A 27,048-nucleotide genomic window follows, 5' to 3' on the forward strand; every position below is an offset into this window, starting at 1 on the left:
GAAATAAAGAATGTACAGTCTTTCTCAAAAGTGTAGAGCCCAGGGGGTCTGATTCTGAACCGCTTCATGCGGCTTGTAATGCATGTCCGGTGTTCCGAATCTCTCGATGGTAAGATTTTTTGTCCTACCCTCTCCTATGGGAAGGACCTCCACTAACGCTGCTAGTTGGCTCAAAAGCAGACCCCCCGGTTTCTACACTTTTGACAAAGGCTGTAAGTATCTATACTCATTTACACTAGAATTTCTTGCTCTATTGAGGGTTTAATATAATAAATTTCTTTGTTACAGGCTAAAACCAATCTAAGCACTCACTGCGAAACCAAAAAGGGATATTTGATGCAGTTCTTGAAAGTCCTATTCCAGGTCTTTTAGTTTGTTTGTTTGTTTTTTTTTTTTTTTTTTTTTTTTTTTTGCAGAATTTTAGCAAGACTTTGGCGTGGCTTGCTTCTATTTGCAGAACGTCTGAGGTGAAACTTTTTGACGATACTCACGTTTTCTTGAGTATACGTTTATTATACGTGAATTACTATTATTATTTTTTGTTTGTTTCGTGGGTTGAAACTTCGAGTCATGTATACCTGTTCTATAGACGGGGTTGGATGAGCGGTACTATGAAAGGTGCACCGTGAATAAAGTCTGCAATCAGCTTCTTTTAGTCGGTGCCTTTGTCCACTTTGTGCACCGTCAGCGACTAAGTTGTCTGCAAGGTCGATTAATTTTCTGTCTGCATTTATTTGTCGAGCGTACACTTTTCGCATGCAATCAACGCATTTAAGTGGCAGTTTACTCATTTGTGCTTTCTTTTATTTTATTGTACAAGTGAAACAAGTATCCTCATCAACTTTCAGAGGACAAACGACAAGACGAAAGAGAAATGCAAGGCTGGAAATTCACAATTTTCCAAAAATACATCTAAGGTGAAAGAGGCGTCACCATCTACGTGAATTTCTCATACAATGCGAGTTCGTATACTTGCATGGCTAGGCTATTGCTCGTCCGAAAAGGCGAATTCTGGTGCGCAATGATATATAGCTGCGTTGCAATGTTCTATGTTTATATTAAATTACACACATTATAATTTATATATTATAATAATATATTACAACTCATGTAATAAATTATTTTCAATGATGTGCGCTTCACATGCGGGATAAATTGACTGCTAGGGAGAGCGTTCGGCATTCAGCTCGTATGGGAAAAAGCAAAGGATTTTTGCGAAGCCCGGGAAGCCTGCCTCGAAAAGACTCGTATGCCGTTACGCTTCCTTAAGCACTATCTCGATGAAATGCAAGGTGTAAGCTTTTTGGCCTTCCTGTAGCGAATGAACCAGCGAAGCGCCTCTTTTCCCCCAGGTAGTTTTTATGAATTCCTAGGATGAGAGCGTATTTGTCTTCTTCTTTAGGTCTCCATCGGTTCATCGTTGAAGAGAACGTTCAAGATGACGCCGCTGTAGCTGTCCACCTCCTTGGAAGACAGGCGAGTGATGGCTTGAAGGAATCCGATGAACTGGATGACAATGTTGTGGAGGAAATGAAAAAAAAAAAAAAAATGAAGGAAAAGGCGGAAGGGAAGCAGGACAGTCGAGAACGCTAGCAGTGATATTAGATCAACTACGCTTGCTAATCTTGGCAGGGCGCAATATAGCAGCCATTGCTCCCGCTTGTGGCTCCCCTCACGTCTATTTGCATTTTGCTACTTGCTTATCCCTTAAAGCATGCCTTGTTTTAGTACATAGTCGTAAGCTACCCCATTACGTGTAACTCCATCTGACAAAGTTCGCTCTGTAGCCCTACGAACATGCTTGCGTGGCCTGACTCGGAATCCAACGGTCCCGGTGGGTGATGCCCATCTCACCCGCAGCTTCTGGATCATACCAGTTGGGAAACTCTTTTTCAAAAAGTGACCGGATTTAGTACGCATTTTTCGGGTGTCTAGGAATTGTCGCACCATCTAGAAGCGGTCAATAGAAGCTTTCTGTTTTTGCCGTCATTTATTTCTGGAAATCATTCTTTTTCTTCTTCTTTTTTTTCCCTTTAATTACTAGTAGGGCTGTTATGTCCAAGAATTTTTGCTACTACAACTTTTGAACATATTTTATTTTTTTCCGGTGATCGTGCATTTATAAGTAATCTGAAAGTTTGCAATTTAGACAGAGTTTCCTTTAATGGCCGCGGGCGCCGTCACTATTCGTAAACACCCGAATTTTAACCGATCAAAACCACTATTTTTTAATCATGGGCCCTATAGGAAGTTTCGTAACTGGTAATATTAAAGAGCTCTGCATCTCACCCTCCCAAACCACACAAGCTAGACCTGTCGGCAGCTCCTTTCACGCCACGTGGTCTCGTGACGTCAAAAAATTCGCGGGCGAATCAGATCCCTGCCATGTCTCCTGCCAACTATACCGCATGCCAAAGGGTACGCCGCGACGCCGATATCGACGGATTTTCTGGACAGAGAGCCTTTAACGCTATCACGTTAACAGGATCGCGGTACACCGTAAACCTATCCAGTGGATCTAGTGCTGAAAATGACTGCAGCGGTGGCCTTATGGTTTGAGCACCTGCCTCGTACGCAGGAGGTACGGGGTTCGATACCCAGTTACTCTGGGCATACACAACGGTGATGCAGTAGGTATACGAGCTTTCCCATGACCTGGCGCTCGGCTTAGCTGTTGCGAAATGCTTTGACACCACCTTGTGTAGACTAAAGTGTTTTTGCTAAGGCGCCCTTAAGCCGAAGCTGCCCTTGCGCCATAAAAAAACAGAAACAAACAGAAACAAGATTTTCCAGCTGGCGCTGTTCATCAGGATAGGATAGGAAAGACGTTAATTGCTCTAGAAAGGTCTTGTGCTAGTAGCAGACGAGAAAGAAGCCCTACTGGGGGTGTGATCGGAACCAAGTTGTATGTCAGCGTACTGAGTGAAAAATCATGACCATGGCTCTGACAGGTGGCAAGGCAGGGCACTAATTGATGGGCGGACCTTGTGACGTCACAAGGGCACATGACAAAGCAGGAGCCACAACCCGGGTTGCTCCTTTAGACCGGAATTGATTCCACTGGGAATCTCGGATCCAGAGTAAGACATAGACCAGCCTTCGTTACAGATGGGGGCTAATGCGGTAGATTGCGACAGATAATTTATGCACAAATTAAAAGACCACTAATTAAGGGAGTAGCAAAGTACATGTACGCGAAATAAGATCCGCAAGGGGGTTCCAGAGACTGGAGTCATTAACGCTGCCGTATCATTCCCTTAAAGGGGAAGCTAAAGTGTTCCCTAAATTTTTTTTAGAGGCTTTAGTACAATACATGTCGACGCACAATGAGCGTTTCTTTTCGCCAAGAAACGAACGTTGTAAGCCTCATGCATGTGGTCGTACGCATGCAATATTCTGGCTCTCGCGAACCTTCTCACCTGCTTGTACTTTCGCGGGTACCGCAGCCTGACTGCCGCCGCGACCAGTGCGCTGGCCAGGAGGAGCTGGTCCGCCCAGAACGCCCGGATCAGCCTGCGTCGCGTGGAAGATAATTGGATGCACTACCGCCTTTTGCACGCGCATGCTCACCATACCAAACACCCACAGAAAATTATACTGAGCGCTTGGGCACGGCCACCCCTACTGGTTGCTCCTTTACCATGGAGCCGGCACCGTACCTCAAAGTCACGGCGCCATTTTTTGGCATTAGTATTGGTCTAGGAAGAAAATAGGTTTTCAGGTGACGAAAGCCGAATTCCACAGTGAGCTGTTTGTGGGTCATTTTGCTTGAAGTTTTCACGAAGGTGTCACAATAAAGCCCATGGTCACGTGTTTAGACGTAATCTGAACTATGGCGGTGGGTCACATGACAATGCAAACTGATGACGTACTTCGACACCCGAGGTGATTACGAGATAAGAGGGATTGAGGCTCTAGCGTTAACAGCTAACGTGGTAGAAATAATGAAGCGAAATTGGAGGTGTCGGTCTTGGCTAGAAATTATGCATTCGAATTGGTGACCCGAATAGCGGCGAAAATGAGGGGAGAGAGCAGAGCGATATAAAGCAGAAGAAAAAGGGACAGCATGTGAGGTGGGAGAGATGAGGAGAAGGGCGAAGTTTTTGGCTTTCATTTCAAGGCTGTTTATTTCAGAGCTTGAGTGGAGATAGTCCTGCAGATCACCTGGCTCCGGAGTGTGATGCTAGAGGCCGTCGAGAGTGGTTTCACTTGAAAAAAAGAAAAGAGAAAATATGTAATAGGTGAACATCCCTTTTGCTATGAGGAGGGACGATGGGAGTGAGGAAAGGAAGCTGATGCGAGGGCTGGATGACTCTATGGCAGGATAGATAGGACCGGGTGCTCACTGTTGGGGCAACCGGAGCAGTCTGCGCACGCTGGAGATCCGGGACTTTTAAAGAAAGGGTAAAGTGAGGAGAAAGAAAAGGGAAGAAGAGTGCGGGACTGAGTAGAATCATTTGATAATCCTTAATCAGTGACTCCAGCAGTGAGCACGCCGGAGGGAGTAGTCGTCTCGCGAGTAAAAGACGATGGTGGGCGGGTGACGTGTCTGCGTGTTTGTAGAAGAAGAAAGTACGGAGTTCTTTGTTGGCGACAGAGTTCGATTTACATGACAAGGAAGTAGGATTTTGGCAAGATCATGGCGCCCATACTGGACGCAGCACAGAAGAACAGGTTTGCTCTTTCATTATACATGATCTGAGCTCGGCTAGGAATCCAGTGCAAGTGAAAACGGAGACGAGGGGAGGCTGATAGAGCTGGAAGATTGGTCGAGTCGAAAACGCGAGGCGGGAATTGGTTGGACAGAAACAGCGCAAGGGCAGCTTGAGTGTAGGCAGATATGTACTCTTGTTGGTAAGTAGGTTGTGAGTGGAAATGGCGCGAGCACTCGAAATGCAAATGGCTAGTGTCCTAAAGTTCTCGATAGCAGGCGCATGTGTGTTTCTGATTAATGACGTGCGGGGAATAAAGAGTTAAAGACCTGTATGTCAATGTCATGAGAGTATCAAGATCGTAGCTGGAATTCCTGTAGCAAATGGTGTTGTTCAGTGAAGGTCGCAATCAGTTTGCAGTGCATCATTCCAATGGAAGTCAGAGCTCGTGAGTTCATTTTCACACTCTTCGCTGCAGCTATCAGTTAAAAATTCCTCCATATATGTAGTGCAGTGGCTAATGGCGCCAAATTATTAGCGTGTCCTGACGTCAGCTCGATGCCATTTTTGTTGGCACTTGAATAATTATTTCTCCTGCGTCGCCACCGCCTGAAAAAGAAAGAAAAAGTTGCGATATTATATGCTTAGATGGTGTCTGCCAACACACTGAAATTTGAGATTGACAGCACGTCGAAAGCCATAGATCATATGCGATCCATGTCTTATATGGCGGTCCTGAAAAAGTTAAACGTTTACGGGTCGGTCAATCGGGGACTAACAGTGTGGATCAGGAAAAGATCATCTGGGACTTTAAATCGTGGCCCAAGGTAAGCATCTTTCGATTTCACTTTGATCTTGAGCAGTTACAATTGTTCAGTGTGCGCTCGCAGTGTTTTATATCCATTCACTAGGCTTTCAGCAACAAGTTAAGCTCGGGCATCTGACGGTTCCTCCAGAACTGCCACAAGTAGGCTCCTTCAGCCAGAGAGGGCTGGGTTTGACCAGCCAGCTTTCAGAGCACAGATCTTTGAGCAGAATTCCTACTTTCAGTGTAAGCTAAATCGCATTCCGCCGACCTCCGCAGCCATGCTGCAAAACGTGTCAACCATAAACCGAACTAAAATTAACGTTTTAGAACACGCACGCACGCACGCACGCACGCACGCACGCACGCGCGCGCACACACACACACACACACACACACACACACACACACACACACACACACACACACACACACACACACACACACACACACACACACACACACACACACACACACACACACACACACACACACACACACACACACACACGCACACACACGCACGCACGCACGCACGCACGCACACACACACACACACACACACACACACACACACACACACACACACACACACACACACACACACACACACACACACACACACACACACGCACACAAACTTGCGCGCCAAATTTTCGCAACTATAGACATGCTTTTTCATCATGTTCGCAGAGAAACAGTGTTCAAAAGGCACAAATTAAAACAAAAAAAGTTATGCACTTGAAAGGCGATATGAATTTCTACATTTTAATAAATTTCACAGCAAAATAATGGAAATCTAATTTCTTAAATTTTGATTCCGATATCTATCAGAGTAATCTGTTGCTTTGATATGTATCTCACCCGCCCACATCCAAATGGAGAAACCCGGGCTCGGCCATATCATCTGGTCTCGTGACGTCACCCAACCCACCGATCAATCAACGCTAGACCAGGTCACATGAGAACTACCAGCTGCCAGAGGCGTGTGTGCGACTGCGATGCCGGATTGTCTGCAGAACCGAGTCTTTAACGCCATCGCGGTGGAACTTTGTCAGGTGTGTCCCATGTCCCATCCACAATTCAAGCAGGTGGGCTCAGGTTGCAGCTCAGCTTGGTGTGATGTTTAACCCACATGGGATGATGTATGGCATAAGCAGCTGTAATCTTGGCCGGATTGCTGTTGGAGGAGCCGCTTAAAGTGTCATGCCACTACAGACACCTCATAACACGGAACAAGCCGAGTCCTCGGAGAGGACATTATGTCTTGAACAGAGACGATGCGACACAGGTCCCTGTGTTGTGTACCCTTATCGTCTCAACGCGCTATTTTCTCCTCATTCTTTTCTGTAGCATAAATTTATGTCGGCCATAATGCACCATCCACCACTACCATCACGACCACTGACCTGTGTTTCGCGCTCTCCGAGGCCGCGCTGTCGACCACGAGGAAGCTCACGGCTCGTTCGTGCACTTCCTGACGGACCAGGTAGTATCCTTGCAGAATGCGCAGGACGACGGGGTACAGGTCCTTGGGATCAAAGCTGGGCTCGTTGTGTCCTGCGATGTATTCGGAAAGGGATCAAATGCAAGGGATATATCAGAAATTGTCAGACGGTCATACGATACGCGCTAATACCAAATTTGACCCCAGCCAATAAAAAGCCGACCTTTTGAAACGGGTCGGCACTATGCATGGTGCACGGGTTAATGGGAAAAGGGCACAGAAAGCAACATAGATAAACATAGCAAAAATGGAGGGAAGGAAAACGGCTAAGGGAATGTAGTTAGCTAGAATAGCAGCTTGGGCATGTTGGTTATGCATCTTGAGGGTTGTTGAAAGTCAGTGCTCGTTGTGTCGTCCTCTAATCTAGTGCTCCCGTCCACGTTCCGCGCTGTTACCTCAAGGGGCTAAGGGAAGCCTATAGTAGAGAATTTAATAGAGATGTGGATAAACAAACAGTTAAAGCCTACTCTTTATTTTGACATATACAACAATTGTTCCTCTGGTCATCCTATCCTATAGTTCTTACTTGTTATAACGGAGGCCCCAGCACGACATTTTCTGACGCTGCCACCGTGTCCCATAGAACTCGTTTCAAGCTGAACGTGGGTGACGTGGGCAGGACTCTTTCCGGCGCGTCGTTTTAAGCGTCAGCCGGCGCAGCAAACTTAAGCTTGACCCCTCTACCCTGCCCCCGCCGTACCCTCCTATTCCACTTACTTTCCACTTCACGCTGCCACCTTTTCTAACTCGCTCTCTCTCGCTCTCCACGCGCACATGCGTCGAGACCAGCCGTGTCCTGTCGCGCCGCTGCCCTCCTCACTTCAGCCAGCTCAGAAAACTGAGGACTGTAGATACGTTCTGACGATAGCAGCGAGGAAAGAAAAGGTAAACAACGGGAAATCACCAATGTAGCTCAGCAATTAGTACAACTGGGTATATTAAAAATGATGGAATTTTACAAGGCAAATAAATGAAGTTAAATAAACCTCAAACTTCGATGGAAACAAGAAGCTTCAACTGCGCTTATGCGAAGAAGCAAGCCAGCTAATATATGGCATAGAGATTTGTCTCGTAAATGTATATTCCTATGCGAAAAGAAGAGCTTCGAAATACGTGCAAAAAGACTACGAGAGGCAGCAATCACAAAACTGTTCGCACTTGAGAAGGTGGTGGTGAAAACTTTTATTGTCCGGAAGAGGTGACACTGGAGTTGTGCACGCTCGATAAGTGCAACAGAGGAAATAGAGGAGCAACGTCATCGCAGGGAGCCTGTCAGACCTATACGTACGGGGGCAGTGTAACGCCTCGCCCATTCAATCTTGCAAAATAGCATGAGAGACGACCCTTTCACCCAAACGGTTTGTCTGGACTCCAGGAGATCAGCGACTAAGCGGGAATGAGGCTGCGGATGCAGCTCCATTCAATCTTGCCAAATAGCACGAGAGACGACCCTTTCACCCAACTTCTGTCTAATGCCGTGCATTTTGAGACAGAGGCGGGACTATCTCCGCCGCGCTGGCCCATTCAACCAAATTTTATCTACTCCATTTATTTTATTTTTTTTTTTTTTTGCGTGAAAGCCGTACGAGAGGTCATGGACAGTCATTGGTCAACCATAGACTCCGTCACTCTGTTGGATGGACTTGACTGAAATTGAATTACGCGCCTGAGGCAGCGCGTTGTGACATCACGAGGCAGCTTAGCCAATCAGAGTGAAGGCGCAAACGTTAGACAATTTTGCTTAGGCTCTCACCCCTCCGGATGAGTGCCTTGGCCCTAAAACGCTCGAACGTTGATAAACAGCGCTCTCGACTAGTTTACGTGTACTGTGAGCCGCGCGCGAACTCTAATTTAGTCACCTCAACGATGATCAACCAGAGGATTTTGCAGCAGCATTGTGGCTCTTCGGTACAGGTGTTTAAAATTTCAGGCCTCGGAGAGTAAAAAAATAAAAAATACTAAAAAGTGCAATGTAAAATATACGTTAAGATTAATTAAAATAAATTTTGAAATTTCGGCGTACGCTAAAGTTTCAGACACGCAGTAGCGCCTTCAACTTTTTCTTCAATATCCCAAAAATACTAAACCATACGCAAATCAGCGCATTTTTGTGTTTGTCCTGCTTCTTTGTTGTTTTTCTAGCGCTCTTCTTTTTGTTGTTTTTTGTTTTCGTTGTGGTGGTTACTAGGTGCATACCTCTAACATGCTTGGCACGAATGGCCATTTAGTCAAGAATAAAGGACCCTTCGTGACTTATGCGTTGCGTGCCACGCACGGTATGCAGAGATCTGTGTTAGATAATTGATGCTTTGAAAGCTCAGTAATGTGTACCCGAGTTTGTCAATCAATGTATTGGAAGAAGTGATCATTTTGAGAGTTTTATGATGAGAGATATTCCACGTAAACCGGTGCACATGTGAGAAATCGACCAGCCTGTAGTCTTTGTGAAATTAAGGTAATAAATATAAAAAAATTCTGAGTTCGAACCTGAATGGCAGCAAATTTTATTTTATTGATTTTTTTCTATTTTCCGAACTACCTCCAGTAGAGGAACCTTCCTCGATTTGCCTTGATTTAGACCCATTAAAATTAAATTAAATTGGTTCACAGGAAGGGAAAGGCGCAGTAACTGTCACACTTGCTCTGTGGACACCCGAACCGCGCCGTAAGGGAAGGGAGGAAGGTGGGAATGAAAGTGGACAGAGAGAAAGAGGAGCCGTAGTGGAGGGCTACGGAGTAATTTCGACCACCTGGGGATCTTTAACGTGCGCTGACATCGCACAGCACACGACGCCTCTTCGTTTCGCCTCCATCGAAACGCAGCCGCCGAGGCCGGGATTCGATCCCGGGAACTCCGGCACAGTAGTCGGGCGTCTTACCACTGCGCCACCCCGGCGGGGCTAGACCCATCTCAAATAGCATTTCAGTGTCGGATGCGAGGTCATGTGGTTGTGACGCTATGACCTTGTCGACCAAAAATTAAGGGGACACACAAGTTCCGCCGTTAAAGGTATGATAGTCTTTCAAACGCACGGGCGATGTTTTCTCACTTTTTGACTTCTGATATACTGATTTTTTATGCATTCATCTTAGCATCAGCAAATAATGGCTTTCAATTCTGAGTAGTTCGACATTTTTAAATGCATTTTTCATTTTTTCAGTTATTTGAAATAAGTGATCAATTATACACTACAAAATTTCCTAATTAGCCTCATCAAGCAGTGCCTTTTCATTCGCAGCATTTTGACACCTTTAAAACAACGTTTTCAATTTTTTACTTCTTCAATAGTTTCAATTATTTAATTGATCAAGTACACGCTCTAAAATTTCTTAAATTGGCTTTTCATTCTGAGCGTTGTTAAGCCTTTGAACTTCCTTTTCCAATTTTTTTCTCATTTCTTTAATTCATCAATTACAATGATTTGCTTAGCTCGTCATTGCTTTTCACCACTACAACCGTAAATTACCACCAGACAGTTTTAAGCAATAGCTTTACAGCTCATTCGGCCGAAAAGCCGTCGGCGTATAGGTAGTAGTAGTGAAAGTTGGTATCGCGGTCGGAAATTATACCAGGGGCTGCGTAAAAAATCGTATCATGGTAATTTGTGGTTCCAGTTATTCATGGCTGGTTGCGGTGTGATAGACGATGACGAGTGAATGAAATAATTGTAAGTAACAAATGAATTATTGAATTGAAAAAGGAGGTCCTAAGGTGTCGAAATACTCGTAATGAAAAGCCAATGATTGATGATGCTAATTAAAAATATGGATTGCAATTGGTGCATTATTAAATAAAAAATTGAAAAAATGGCAAATGGGTTCAAACGTTTCAAACTGCTCAAGATGGAAAGGCAAGTGTTAATGCTATGAATCGGTGTATAAATTAAAAAAAAAAAAAATAAAGGTTTAAAAAAGAAAAAGTGTGAAAAGAAAAATAAAATAACTAAAATAAAAAAGAAGTAACAAAAATTGCTGTGGTTAAGCTCTGGTTAAATTTGGAAGGAAGCGGAAGTTTCATTTGCACGGCTACGCCTGTGGACGAGCTTATGATTAAACACACGGTTAAGCACTGGTTCAAATGGCAGCTTCGTCTTTGTGCCGATGAATACGCTATGATGGTCCGTGAAGTAGTGAGACTTTGGTTTCTGTGTTGTTTATCTGCACTGCCGTGTTGATGGTCTCGCGTTGAAGAAGCAAGTGTAAACTGGCGCCCCATTTGGTTGTCGTCTTTGGTTGCCATTGGCAACTCAAGTCAAACCTCTCCTGCACGAAAGATGTCCTGCACGCTTTGGGTCTTTGTTGTAGTCACCCACAGCGACCACGAATCCCTTCTCTTGACGAATTTGGCGAAAGGAAGGCGCAGTATACTACGGGTGGACACGACGGAATCGTGGACGTCCACGCGCGCGCCTTTTCTGTTGGACAATAAAAGTTTGTTCTCTCTCTCTCTCTCTCTGGCCAATCAATTGAGCGCTCTCAATTCGCTCTCGCCCTACCATCTGATCTGGTGACCGTCCTGGTGAGCTCAGTCGGTAGAGCGACTGCCCCGGAAAGGCGGTGGTGCCGGGTTCGATTCCCGGATCAGGACGAATTTTTCTCTCAATTCGCTCTCGCCCTACCATCTGATCTGCTGACCGTCCTGGTTAGCTCAGTCGGTAGAGCGACTGCCCCGGAAAGGCGGTGGTGCCGGGTTCGATTCCCGGATTAGGACGAATTTTTCTTTAACTACGAAGTTTCTGAGAAAGCTGTATAGCTTTCCTTTGTAGCCGTATGGCTGCGCTTGGGTGGATGCAATGAGTAATTACTCCCTTGTTACCCACTGTTGGTATGTGCCATGTGGGTGATTGGCCAGAGAGAGAGAGAGAGAGAGAGAGAGAGAGAGAACAAACAATTACCCACTGTTGGTATGTGCCATGTGCACGTTAAAGATCCGCAGGTGGTCGAAATTACTCCGTAGCCCTCCACTAGGCTCCTCTTTTCACTTTAACTCCTACCTTCCTCCCTTCCCTTACGGCGCGGCTCAGGTGTCTACAGAAAACAAGTGAGACAGTTACCGCGCCTTTCCCTTCCAGTGAACCAATTAGTTATTATGTACCATGTGTGTGCTGTGCGATGTCAGCGCACGTTAACGATCCCCAGGTCGTCGAAATTACTACGTAGCCCTCCACTACGGCTCCTCTTTCTCTCTTTCCACTTTCACTTCCATCTTCCTCCCTTCCCTTACGGCGTGGTTGCGGTGTCCACAGAAAACAAGTGAGACAGTTACCGCGCCTTTCCCTTCCAGTGAACCAATTAGTTATTATGTACCATGTGTGTGCTGTGCGATGTCAGCGCACGCGTCCGTGTGCTGTGCGATGTCAGCGCACGTTAACGATCCCCAGGTCGTCGAAATTACTACGTAGCCCTCCACTACGGCTACTCTTTCTCTCTTTCCACTTTCACTTCCATCTTCCTCCCTTCCCTTACGGCGTGGTTGCGGTGTCCGCAGAAAACAAGTGAGACAGTTACCGCGCCTTTCCCTTCCTATAAATAAATCAGTTAAATAAATCAGTTATGTGTCATGTGTACAAAGGCGAGAAGGAGAACAAAGTGCGCTGACAACTGCTACGAGCTACAAATTTCAACCGTTATAACACTGCTCTGATCTTATTTCCGGAAACATTGCGTTCACGAGGACTGGATTTGGATATGTATAGGTTTGGAGTTGCGGGTTCAGCGCAGGCACAAAACCTGAATACATGATCCGGACATAGGCTGTATAATATATATGTAAGAGTACGTTCAGTCTGAGGTCGGTGTTCTGGTCGAACGTTTAACTAGCGCGTCAGTCTCTTGCGTCTTCTTCTTTGTCTGCCGTCTTCTTCGTAGCACGCGCCTTTTCGACATACGCTTGTCGTCTTTGTCACCGTCGACAATCACCGAGCATTGCATGGTGTTACAATACATATAATAGGAATTCGTAGTGGTAAAATGATTGGCAAAACTTTGATGGGTAGGGTAGTATTCAGTAAATAACAATAAAATACAAATGAAGCTTGTAAGAAAAATCAAGGAAGATAAGTACTAACAAACAAATCTTCCCGTCGCAATATTTATTCACAACTGCGTTTTCTGATACTTTTCCCCTTTCATTTCAGCCTTCCAAGAACAATAAAATGCGTGGCAAAAATCATCAGAAAACAAATTCGAAATATATAACAAGACGACTCTACACATGCGTATTGGTTCTGTTCTAATATTGCTCACCATCAGACATTTTGACCTCAAATCCTTCCATGGCGCTATTATCGCAGCACGTGCAATCGAGCCGGGGCAGTCGAAAAAGAAAAACAAAGCCGTGTTGTCTCGAGCTCCTCGCATTCCAAACGTGCCCGTTTGTTCTACTGCAGGTCGGAGGACGTCTTGCGAGAGGATGGCAAAGAAGACTGAGGATGCCTCTGAGCCCCATCAGCCGCCGATACCACCTCAGGAAGTCAAGATGGTGCCTTTTGAAGAAAAGATTGCCTTACGGCTGAACTTCTGGGACCCGATATCGTTCGAGCACGAAGAGTCATCACCCCAGTGTCTTTTGCGTACCAAGCGAGACATCATGGACCTGTACGCAGAGCCTCCTCCTGGGGTCTACATCTCGCCCGAAGAGAACAACATCACCAGAATCCATGCTCTCGTGCTGGGCCCGGAAGGAACGCCATACGAGGGTGGCTTCTTTCACTTCTTGCTGCAATGTCCTCCCGACTACCCGATCCAGCCACCGCGAGTCCGCTTAATGACCACAGATGCGGGCCGTGTTCGCTTCAACCCAAACCTCTACGAGAACGGGAAGGTATGCCTCAGCATCCTGGGCACTTGGGACGGACCGGCCTGGAGTCCGGCTCAGTGCATCGGAAGCGTGCTGATCTCCATTCAGTCCTTGATGACAGAGAACCCGTACTACAACGAGCCGGGCTATGAGACCGAGCGGCGACCGGGCGACGCCAAGCGTTACAACGCCATCATCCAGCACGAGACCATACGCGTGGCCGTTTGTGACGCGGTCGAGAGCTGCCTCGCGGACTACTCTCTGTGCCCGCCCCCGCTGAGAGAGATCATCCTCAACTCGTTCCCTGCCAACTATGAATTGTACGAGGAGGTCGTAAAATCACATCTCAGCATGACAGGAATCCGCATGAATGACCCGTTCGGCAGCAGGAGGGGCGCGTACCAGTACGAGTTGCTGCTGTCTCGACTCGAGAGTCTCAAGGAAGAGGTCAAGAAGTGGATGGAGAATACCCAGGAGAAAAAAGATTGAGCCAGCCGCTTGGAGCCGTGGGCCTGGTGCATGCAGACCCCCATCACAGGGCATGTTTTTTTTTTGTTCAGTTTTGTTTTTTTGAAGCAGAGTCGCAGGACGACGGAGTCCAAGAGAGGCTTCAAAATGGCCTACTCAACGAGCCGCTACTGGCACGGAGTAGTTTGTGGTGTTCACAGTGAATTGTGCAATAAAGTGTCACTACTCTGGCCACTTCTCATTGGTGTTCTTGAGCGCTTCCGTGAAAGCTGCCTTATCCCCTTGGTCAAAAAGCAGTCCATAGGGCACAGGCTGCGGCGACCGCGTCTCGATGGAGGCGACAGAAAAATGCTGCGGCTGAGCTCAACTAATATCGCTTATAAGCGAAAGCTTTGTTATGCTTGGGTGTGCTGTGTTGATAAGCCAGGTTAGACAACCTAGTTTACAGAGCGGAAGCTGGATTAAGGATGGTCAGGCGCGGTTCGCTTTGGTTTAACTTCTGTCTGTGAACGTCAAGGAAAAGCCGAAGCACTGGTTTCAGCGCGCGACTTCTCCACGGCTGTCTGCGGACATCAAGGATCTCGACACGAAGGTGTCTAGGGCTTTTATTGCGATAGCAATACTGCGCCAGGTTTCGGCCCGTCGCGTCGTCCCGGGAAGGGCCACGTTTGACCTTGAACAGCCGCGAAGAAGAAGACGACAATGACGACGAAGAAGAAGACGAAGATTACGAAGAAGAAGGAGAAGACGAAGACGACGAGGAAGACGCCGAAGAAGAACGCTCGATCACCGGCAGCTAATGCTTTCGCTCCACATTCGGTTCAGCAGCATTGAACGCTTCTCAATTATATGTGGGCTGGTAGCTTACGCTCTCGCGTCATACTCTTAAAAGATGATCTTAAGTGTCCTCAATAATGTAGCACCTTACACTGATAGGGCGTGATAGTGGAATAATTTACCATGCAAAAGAGGTTTCCGCCGTTGCTATCGCAATTAAACTAGGGTTAACCAGAGTTAAGCAACAACTAATTTTTTGAAAAGGGGGTTCCCACAAGGCTAGCCATATGGGTAGTGGTGGCGGTGGAGGGAAAGTGTAGGTAGGGGACTGGACGGCAGTGTGGCACTGTTTCAGGTAATATTGTATATTTGTGGAGATTAAGAAGATGCAGCAGTTGTGCGAAGTAGCAGACGAAGCAAATGAAGCTAGCACCGCCGGCTCCGCGCGCAGCAGGTGCGAAGGAGACCAGGCGAAGTGTGCGCCATGGGCTCGGCGCGCTGCACGTGCGAAGAAGTGCGGCGCTGGCTCCTCGCGCGGTCAAAGACGATAATAGTAAAGCTTTCACTTCAAAAAGCTCCTGCATGCTACGCCACAGGACATCGAGCCGGTCAAATAGCATGGTGCTGCTAGTTTGCTCTTAGCGTTTTGAGTGCACGTGGCTTAATGTCATGCTTTCATTCATCCTTTTGTTTTGCAGCGTGAGCTGCATTACTTACGGTTTAATGGGGGCCCTCCTGGAGTAGCCAATAAGTCACTGGGGCAATGAAACACCCCGTATCAATCGTCGGAGCATTATCTTGTGTTCTGAAAGTACGCGATGGTACAGTGCATTCGCTGGCAGGCAATCTTGAGCTCTGCGCATACGCGACGGTATAGTCCATCAACTCTTGGTTCTTTCCTCCAGGCTAGAGTCGCTATATCCAGGCAGTAGGAACATGAACCAATCACTGGATGAATCCCAAAACGGAGCAGTGTAAACGGAGGGTGCCCCGCCGGGGTGGTGCAGTGGTAAGACGCCCGACTACTGTGCCGGAGTTCCCGGGTTCGAACCCGACCGCGGCGGCTGCGTTTCGATGGAGGCGAAACGAAGAGGCATCGTGTGCTGTGCGATGTCAGCGCACGTTAAAGATCCCCAGGTGGTCGAAATTACTCCGTAGCCCTTCACTACGGCTCCTCTTTCTCTCTTTCCACTTTCATTCCCACCCTCCTCCCTTCCCTTACGGCGCGGTTCGGGTGTCCACAGAGCAAGTGTGACAGTTACTGCGCCTTTCCCTTCCTGTGAACCAATTTAACTTAACTTAACTTTTAACGGAGGGTGTTATTGAGCTCTAATCCATTCGAAAAAGTATTCAAATTTTAGCCCATACTCTGAGCGAAAGGTTGCACGCCACCGAATGTCCGATGTTAGCCACTGAAGCACTGAAGCCACTCTGCCGTCATCACAGTGTGACGCTATGCGTCTCGTGAGAAGTGCTTAATAAAAACATAGCAGGAAAACGATCACTGCATCTTCCGCAGTCGATAATAGATGCAAGCATGAAATGTGTTTATTATCCGCGCTGTCTCGTCGTCAGGCTCGAATGCTGGGCGTAAGCAATTGCGGCGGCTGCGCCAATTGTTACGCTCGGTGCTTTGCGGCTTGCTCGAACCGGCCCTACCACAATGACACGTCTGTACGCGCTGACGGGGGGAATGAAGATGATGATGATAATATTTTTATTTACTCCCAAAATGGGTGAACCAGCCCGAAGACTGATTGCGCTGCTTGGAGGATGTCGGCGGGATCCCTTGGGTCACTGTGGCCTTCAATTCGCAGCTGGGACTGTTGGGCCAGCTCAGCGGTAATCAGGAGGGACTCCCATGCATCTACTGTAGGTAAATTGTCAGCGTTGGTGTATGTACATGTCCACATCATATGAATGAATCTGGCCGGTTGTGAGCTGTGTTGGGCGTTGGTGGAATAGAATTTGGTAAAAATTTGCTATATAGCAATGGGTTCGCAAACGTCCCTGTTTGTATCTTCAGCCAATTGACGGCGTCGCGCCGGGATAGTTCCCGGTGGGCAGGATGGTTTTGATACCGCTCGAGCCGATAATATTGGAAGTTGTCATCGAATACGCCTTGGAAACATTGTCCAAGGGCGTCGTCTGCTGGCCTGAGATCGACAGCGCAACGGCAACCCGCCAGATCTGTATCCATCTCCGGCGGAAATCAATAAACACGCCATACCCACGCGCCATTCCGCTACATGCAAATCGACGGGCCGTGACTGCTAAATCAGTTTACGCCTACAAAACGCACCAACCATCGAGTCGTAACAATACTGCTTAATCAGTTGATGCCGACATGCAAACCAACAGGTCGTGCCGTCAGCGTAAAGTAGCCCGAATTAACGCCCGATATCCATATACGTCCATCGTCTTAGAAATTAACTAAGCTTCCCCTTAATTTTTTAAACGACTAAGGACTAAGCACTCGCAAGTGTTTATATGGAGACGACAAGAAGGCTGACGTGTACCTTGCGATGTCAGTGCATGTTAAAATACTCCAGGTGGTCGAAATTTTCGGAACCTTCTGCTACGGCATCCCTCATAGCCTGTATGTGTCGCTTTGAGACGTTAAACCCTATATAACATCTACAAACCATTTCAGGACGCTTCAAAACGCGCAAATCCGAACTGTAAAGTGTCTGACGCGGGGTGTAAGCTAGCGCCCTCTCTGTGTTGTTCTTCCTTCATCCTTGCTCTTTTAGATGATATTTTTAAAAACGGGATATCAGGCCAAACTCGCCCCAGCGCGCACGCCATAAGAAAATAGCAGAACTAAGCGGCAGATGTCACTCAAAGACGGTCCTCTAACCGATAACGTTGTCGCGTTTCTCATGGCGTCGTGGTGTTCACCCCTTTGTTCGAGCCAGCGGCGATGGCAGGCGCGATGCGGTGGAAGACGACGTGATAGCAGCCTGAAGGTGTTGCTTGCTTGCAGGGTCATCCACGAGGAAGTACATTAAGCGCTTTGCTTCGTCCTTGTGTTTTAGCTAGGGGTTGAGTGTTTAGATTTGTCCTATAAAACATGCTGAATGCAGTTTTTCGAAATATGATATTAACCGCAATAGGTCAGCATTCTTGGCATGCAAAGCATAGCTAGCTGGTGGTGAGGTGTCGCACTCAGTGGAATTTTAAAGTTAACTATAAGTAGGGAAGTTATGGGTGTGATGAGATGGAGGTATTGCTGGATAAGCAGCGAAGCTCCGCGGTTTGAGGAACAGAACTTGTATGTCTCTGAAGCACCACCTCTTCATCGCTTGCCTGGGGACTGTTTGTTATCTACCATCACCAGCCTAGCATTGCTCGGTCAGGTAAGTTTATCACATGCATTATAGTGAAAAGAATATAACGCTCTACCTACCGCGACAATTGCCAGTAAGTAGGCAGCGCGATGCCTAGCCCTATATGACTCAACTCAGCACCACATCCCAATAATACGTGACCTACAGTTCTCGGAAGCAAACTTTCTCTTGCGTATTGGACTGCCTATAAACTTGTCTTAGTTTGCTATATAGGGAAGATAACAGTTGGCCCTACAAGCTACGCTGTAAGAACAGCAATTTGTGCAGTGGTGAGCAGCTCTAGAGCTCGCCGACGGTGCTCTGCGGAACAAGTCAGCGACATATCACGTTAAGCTCCGGGTTAGAGTTATGCGCCCCGCGCGCATGCGCGGCGAATCAGAGAGATGCGTGCTCATCACTTCCTTGCTAAGACACCAACATGCGAGTATTTTGTGCTAGGGCCGCGCTGGCTGCATTTGTGAGGTTGTGACGAATGCCGCTGTGTTTCTTGAGTGTAACGAGAGGGCCAGGCAAGCAAGCGCGTATGATAGCGGATTAACGCGCGTTCCTGCATGTGCACCACTAGTCGCCCATGTGCTTTCGCCTGGAGGTTTGGTACGGATTCCAAATGCGGTGTCCCTTGTAGCTGATAACACAGCACAAAGACGCCATCCAACAATACGCCTGCAACGCATGGTGCATTAGATAGATAGATAGATAGATAGATAGATAGATAGATAGATAGATAGATAGATAGATAGATAGATAGATAGATAGATAGATAGATAGATAGATAGATAGATAGATAGATAGATAGATAGATAGATAGATAGATAGATAGATAGATAGATAGATAGATAGATAGATAGATAGATAGATAGATAGATAGATAGATAGATAGATAGATAGATAGATAGATAGATAGATAGATAGATAGATAGATAGATAGATAGATAGATAGATAGATAGATAGATAGATAGATAGATAGATAGATAGATAGATAGATAGATAGATAGATAGATAGATAGATAGATAGATAGATAGATAGATAGATAGATAGATAGATAGATAGATAGATAGATAGATAGATAGATAGATAGATAGATAGATAGATAGATAGATAGATAGATAGATAGATAGATAGATAGATAGATAGATAGATAGATAGATAGATAGATAGATAGATAGATAGATAGATAGATAGATAGATAGATAGATAGATAGATAGATAGATAGATAGATAGATAGATAGATAGATAGATAGATAGATAGATAGATAGATAGATAGATAGATAGATAGATAGATAGATAGATAGATAGATAGATAGATAGATAGATAGATAGATAGATAGATAGATAGATAGATAGATAGATAGATAGATAGATAGATAGATAGATAGATAGATAGATAGATAGATAGATAGATAGATAGATAGATAGATAGATAGATAGATAGATAGATAGATAGATAGATAGATAGATAGATAGATAGATAGATAGATAGATAGATAGATAGATAGATAGATAGATAGATAGATAGATAGATAGATAGATAGATAGATAGATAGATAGATAGATAGATAGATAGATAGATAGATAGATAGATAGATAGATAGATAGATAGATAGATAGATAGATAGATAGATAGATAGATAGATAGATAGATAGATAGATAGATAGATAGATAGATAGATAGATAGATAGATAGATAGATAGATAGATAGATAGATAGATAGATAGATAGATAGATAGATAGATAGATAGATAGATAGATAGATAGATAGATAGATAGATAGATAGATAGATAGATAGATAGATAGATAGATAGATAGATAGATAGATAGATAGATAGATAGATAGATAGATAGATAGATAGATAGATAGATAGATAGATAGATAGATAGATAGATAGATAGATAGATAGATAGATAGATAGATAGATAGATAGATAGATAGATAGATAGATAGATAGATAGATAGATAGATAGATAGATAGATAGATAGATAGATAGATAGATAGATAGATAGATAGATAGATAGATAGATAGATAGATAGATAGATAGATAGATAGATAGATAGATAGATAGATAGATAGATAGATAGATAGATAGATAGATAGATAGATAGATAGATAGATAGATAGATAGATAGATAGATAGATAGATAGATAGATAGATAGATAGATAGATAGATAGATAGATAGATAGATAGATAGATAGATAGATAGATAGATAGATAGATAGATAGATAGATAGATAGATAGATAGATAGATAGATAGATAGATAGATACTGTTTATTTCATGTTTTTCCAAAACATGGGGAGATGAAAGAAAAAGCTGCTGGATAGCAGCTCGACAAGCTCTCATCCCCAAGACGGATAAGACGAAAACAGACACCAAACAACCAACTAAGCCCAATCTCGCACTTTTAGCCTGATGGTGTGTTTTAATCCGCCATCACTTGTGTTTGACTTTGAGCCGATCGATTACTCGATATCACTTGCATTTGCTTGCGTAGCCACTTTTTGATTCGCGCGAAACGCATTGGTTTTCCGGCCGCTGTTACATATTAAACGCGTACCTGGCAGCATGAAGTGCAAGCAATGAGCGGAAATGAGGCCGAGAACGGGATCACTTTATTTGGGCCCCGCATACGCATGAGACGCATATCTCATACCCAGGGCCAAACGTTAGATGACGCTGACTTGCCCCGCAGATCACCGTCGGCGCGCTCTAGAGAAGGCTACTGGTAATTATTTGGCCATGTCGACAAAAAAGGTCGAGACAGATTAAGATACTTATCACGATACATGATCGGTACAATGTCACCTGGAAAAGTCTTCATTTCTTGGTCTAAAATATATCCTCAGAAAAAAATCTAGACGTGTTCTTGATAACGCGGATCAAATACGTCCAAATAAAAGTAAAATTAAATAAATTAATAACAGATAAATAATTATAAGATAAGTAATTTTAATTCTTGATTGCATCTTACTTTTAGGCGAGCTGGCTAGACATTTTCTGAAGGAAGCACACGAACGCTGGTTCACCGGCCCCGTCGTCGCAACACTGCTATGCCAACGTCGTTGGCTGGAGAGCCTCGGTTGAGGGAAGTATGTCGTTTTTCGCAACAAGCAGCGTTCAAGCATACAATATGGGCGGTCAAAAGAGGGGTGTGTATACAGACTTCACCTATGACGTCCAGGAGAACCTCCGCGATCACGAGCGGTGTGGGCAGCTTGAGGCGGAAATTCAGCGTGTTCAGCACTCGCAGCTCAGACTGCAGGATGCTGTTGCAGGTGTACATGTCGCCTATGCCACGCAGTACGTCCCGGACCTCCACACCGGTCACGCCCTGGGAGAGGTGAGAAGGTAAAGATCAAGCTCACTCACCGCGCAGATCAAAACGTCGTCATCATGTTAGCGATCATCTAGAGTCAGAGTGTAGCAGAGACGTATACTATATAGCGTTCATGTATAGTGGTTTACTGAACCTCTGACGCATGCGCAGTGGCACAGAATGGAGTAACATACGCTTACCGCTACCGTCTACCGCTACCGCGTGAGCGTCAGTACGCATGCGTAGATCACCCCGAGGGCGACAGATGGCGCCACGTTCCTGTAAAATGCCAGCAGACTCCGCACGCAGGGACCAATCAGCGCGTGTAGGGCTGACGGCTATTAGGATGGGGATATCCATTCACTTAAACGGCGGCTCGGAGCTCTTGGGTCCGGGCGGCGTCTTCAGCCAATTGGATTGGAGCGCGGCCGAGTTCTTTTTTTTTTCATCCTTGTGCGGTTGCACTAGCCGCCCCGCGCTACTGCCATCTTGTTGTGCGCCATGGTTGCCTGCATGGGCGCGCGCGATAAAGCAAGCGGATGTAACGGTGCAGTGACTAGGTAATGTACGAATATAGATACCGAACCAAACTCTCCCCCACAGCGTCTCATACAGCCAGGTTAGTACCAAGAGAAGGGCTGTAATGACGTCACTCCCTATTCTGTTTCCGAAATAGGCTTGCAAGGGCGAGAACCGAAACCATATAATTCAATTGATACGAATTACTAAAGTTAAGCTGACCATGCAGACCGACACTAGGCGGTTCAATTCGATGAACGGCTGATAGCCGGATTCGCGGTCAGTAGGGAAAAGCACAAGGCAAATGTAAACGTGCATTTATTTGCTGAGACCAGTACAATGCATCAGTGCAAGCCCATTATTCAAGAGGCGGCCGCTGCTTCACGTGGAAGCTTCGACACCGGAGTTGAGTTGAATCACACAGATGTGGTCATCATTGATGCGGTGACCTCGGGTCGCCAGTGGAATACGGCGTTGAAGATTCGAAAGACGGCGAATACAGCCACTGCGAAAGACGTGACCAGGAGGAACAGTACCAGAGGCTCGGCGCCTGCGGCAGGATCATTTTCGCTGCTCAGGTGGTTGGATGTACGCTTAGTGACGGCCGCGAAACGTCGAAAATCCACGCACAGAATGAACACGACGACGGAGATCACCAAAGCCGCTATTAGGTCGAGGATGAGTGTCACATTCGTATGTCGACCTCCTTGGCCTTCTCCAGCATCGGCGGGACGCAGTCCGATCTCACGAACGCGGGCAGGAAGCGACGACTGCGGTGCCGGCCCATCACCAGTCGGCATTCCGATGCTGTGAAGCTCGTAGCTTCCCGTCTGGTCACACGGCTGCATCAACGCGACTTCTTCACGACGCCCATAGTTAGGGGCAACCATCTTCGTAACGCAGTATAGATACCTCAAAAGCAGAGTCGTTTGACAAAATCACGGTGGTAGCGACTGTGCCGTGTCAAGTCCCCACCAAGAATACCACACCAGGCTGCGGCGTGTCCGTCGAGTATGCAGACCTCACGGAAGAAGTAGGTCCCGCTCATTCTTTGCGAGGGGAGGCAGTGTGCAGCGCGTCGTACGCGTGCCTTCGGCGACGCAGAGAAACACGATCGCTCCGCAGGCGCGGAGAGCAGAGCGGATGTGCGGGCATATTCCAAGCGGAGCGACTTGCACTTCCAATCTCTCCGTTAAACATCCCTTTTCAATCTATACTTGTACAAATGTCGTCCTGGAATGCCTCCCGTGTTGCTGATCATGGAAAATTGCAGACAGGGCCAGTTGGTGTTGGTTCATATCAGCCTTTTCACTGTTCATGTAAGACGACGTTGTTTAACCAGTAATATAAATTGCAGAACATTATGACATGAACGTTTGAACGTGGCCGGCGGCCAGAAGGCATGGCAGAATAGAGAGAATTTTAGCATACCGGTGACGTACTAACGTAGACGTATACCGGTTTACCGAGCACTCGCTTAGCACGAGCAGGCAGCGGTGACGTCCGGTAATCCCGGTATACGTATATATATGCTAACAGGAATTTGTTATACTAAATCTCTCAGATTATGTACGAGCACAGCGGAATTCTCTATAGGAATCAGTTTCTGCCGAGAGCCACTGAACATGAGCAGATCTTCTTAATGGCCGGCGTGCGACCGCTGCATAGTCGGGACCATGCCAACCTGCGCGCGCACTGGCGGCGCGGGATACCAGATAACGGATTTTAAATCATGGTAGCCGATCATCTGTATACCGATATACGCGATGCCTGGTATCATCAACGGTATAGAAATCGTGGATGAACCCTAACTTTATCTTAATTCATAAGAAAGAGGGCGCTAAAGACTTGAACAAATACATATCAATAAGCTGCTATCACGTACAAGGTATTTGCTAAAATAATTGCTAACAGAATCAGGACAACCTTAGACTTCAATCAAGCAGATGGTCAAGCAGGTTTTAGGAAAGGGTATACTCTATTATTGATCGTATCCATACCATCAATAAGGTAATAGGAAATTTCTCAGAATATAGCCAGCCCTGATACATAGCAATCGTTGATTACGAAAAAGCATTTTATTCAGTAGAAACATCGGCAGTCATGAAGGCATGGCGAAATCAAGGTGTAGACGAGCCGTATGTGGAAGTACTGGGACTGCGCGGCAGCCATAATTCTGCATAAAGAAAGTAACAAAATTCCTATAAAGAAAGCGATTAGGCAAGGAGCCACGATCTACCCAATACCAATCATAGCTTGCTTAGAGGTAATATTCAGAGATTTGGAATGGGAGCAGTTAGGTATAAGGGTGGATAGAGAATACCTCAATAATATGCGGTTCGCTGATAGCATTGCCTAGCTAAGTACCAAAGGGGATGAATTGCAAAGAATAATTGATCACCAAGGCAGAAAAAGTAGAAAGATAGGCCTAAAATCAATATGCAGAAGACTATACGGTAATGTTCAACAGTCTCAGGAAGGAACAACAGATTGTAATAGGTACCGAAGCACTGGAAGTGATCAGCGAATATATTCTATTTTGGATAGGTTGTAACCCCAGATCCGGGCCATGAAAGGGAAATAGCTAGGAGAATAAGATTGGGATGGAGCGAATTTGGCAAGTACTCATAGGTTTTGACTAGCAGTCTACTGGTATCGCCAAAGAGGGAATTATATAACAGTTTCATTTTACCTGTACTCACCTGTGGGGCTGAAACACGGAGGCTAACGAAAAGGGTCCTACTTAAGTTGGACAGCTCAGAAGGTTATGGGATGAAAATTGATAGATGTAACGTTAAGAGATCGGAAGTGTGCAGAGTTGATCAGAGAAATAATCCGACTTAACAACATTCTAGTGCAAATCAAGAAGAAATGGGTATGGGCAGGACATGTAGTGCGAAAAAAGGATAACCGATGGTCTCTAAGGGTAACATATATTGGATTCGAAGGGAAGGAAACCGCATCAGGAGGCGCCAGAAACTTCTATGGGAAAATGAGGTTAAGAAATTCTCAAGGATCAAGTGGATTCAGCTAGCACAGGACCGGGATAATTGGGGGAATGTGGGAGAAACATTCGCCCTGCAGTGGGTATAGCCCGGATGAGGATGATGACGGAGCGCGCAATTTGAACCGCTTCTCGTGGCGCAACTGCGCACGCGTAGACGGCCTCAAGGGGCACATGCATGCCACCGCTTAGGCCCATACGAGTCCCCGTAGTAGTCGACCGCGCTCTCAGTACCGTGTGCCACTACCTGCAGCAGCCAAGAAGCCATACACGAGGTCAGGTACGGGCCGATTGCACGCACGTTTAACGTGCTATACCTTTCCCGCTAGCTATGCGGCTACTAGGAGTATGTGAAAATAGTTATCATCATCGCAGTTACGTCTACCGCTGGCAATTCGTCTCTATACTGCGGCCAGCGTGTCCTGTGAAGTTTCATCCTCCTCCTGTTCCATTTGGCGCAGTGGTTACGGCGCTCGACTACTGTTCCCAAGGACGCGGGATCGAATCCCGCAGCCTCGGCGGCCGTTTTCGTTGGAGGCGTGAAGCAAGGCGCCCGTGTGCTGTGCGATGTCAGTGCACGTTAAAGAACCCCAGGTGGTCTAAATTTCCGGAGTTCTCCACTACGGCGTCTCTCATGGCCTGAGTCGCTTTGGGACGTTAAACCCCACAAACCACAACCAGAATTCCTTAAGTCCCATGCGACATTTCATCTGATTTTCGCATTCTTTCGGCACTGCTAGAGGTGCTAAGCGTTAAAGCTGCTTTAACATAATTACCACTGAAGCTCTACCGTTATTTAAGCGTATTTAAACCACCGCCAGTAATGATCGAGCTGCCCAGACGAAGACAAGTCAACTTGTTGAAACGTTGGCTCGGCTGGCGAACTGAGGCTACCCTCTATCCTTGTTCAGTGCTTCTTTCATATTGTGAATCACCGTCTTTACCTCGTTCTACCCTGGATTAACAACAATTTTAGTACAACATAAACTGCAGCACGCGAAAGTCTACGAAATATCAAAGCATCTTCGAAAGTAAGGAAAAAGCAACACATTCCACAAAACCTACTCGGAAGAGTGCTGAGAGCATAACGCCGGACCCAGCAGGCATTCACTGGAACAGCCTCTCTCTCTCTCTCTCTCTCTCTCTCTCTCTCTCTCTCTCTCTCTCTCTCTCTCTCTCTCTCTCTCTCTCTCTCTCTCTCTCTCTCTCTCACGCACGCACACACACACGCACACAAACACACACAAACACATACACGCACGCACACACGCGCGCTATAGAACGTTGCGTAATTTTTTCATGATTACTAAATTTTAGGGGCCTATAGAGCTTATTCACATGACGTCATTGCTGCTTTGCTGGTAACCATGGCACACACAACGCAACGTGAGAGAGGGAGAAAAAGAGAGAGAGGGCCTACGGCGAATCAGGGTATGCCGTAGGTGAAATCCGAGCTCTGGTTGGACGGCGTTCCAAACGGCGTCTCAAGTATCCGACAAATGAGCGGCGCGCAGCAAGGAGTACGCGTAGACGCTTTTTAGTTTCGAACCTCCCAACGTTATGGCGTCTCCGCAAAACAGGGTTGCCACAACGGCCGACTGCTAAACCTGATAGTGAATAGGGTCTATACAATCAGAGTATGGACGTGGCACGCACTGACTTCTTTTTTATCAGTTCAGTCGTTTTTATCTCTATAAGGCAATAATGCGCATACAACATCGCCGTACTATAGTGCCTAGGCGCTATAGGCGTACTAAACAAGCGTCCATCCGCCATTGTAACTTGAAGCCTCAGGGCAGTGAAATATCGCTCTGCTTCAAACGAGAAAATGGGCACAGTATATAAT

General features: G+C 46.1%; 1 protein-coding gene and 1 pseudogene across 1 annotated transcript in view; one reads left to right on the forward strand and one right to left on the reverse strand.

Moving 5' to 3' along the window:
* Positions 1–713: 713 nt before the first annotated feature.
* Positions 714–27,048, reverse strand: part of LOC146197128 (cyclin N-terminal domain-containing protein 1-like) — a 102,494-nt gene continuing 76,159 nt past the window's right edge. The window contains exons 4-7 of the mRNA XM_084598880.1: positions 21,532–21,694; positions 6,867–7,017; positions 3,420–3,513; positions 714–1,506 (exon numbers count right to left, since the gene is read on the reverse strand). Of these exons, the coding sequence (XP_084455006.1) occupies positions 1,399–1,506; positions 3,420–3,513; positions 6,867–7,017; positions 21,532–21,694 (516 nt within the window). The 3' untranslated portion in view covers positions 714–1,398. The remainder of the gene's footprint in view (positions 1,507–3,419; positions 3,514–6,866; positions 7,018–21,531; positions 21,695–27,048) is intronic.
* On the forward strand, positions 13,470–14,252 carry LOC146197129 (ubiquitin-conjugating enzyme E2 Z pseudogene; annotated as a pseudogene).

Source organism: Amblyomma maculatum, chromosome 3, assembly GCF_055883805.1.
Source record: "Amblyomma maculatum isolate TAMU_Amacu chromosome 3, ASM5588380v1, whole genome shotgun sequence".
NCBI lineage: Eukaryota > Metazoa > Arthropoda > Arachnida > Ixodida > Ixodidae > Amblyomma > Amblyomma maculatum.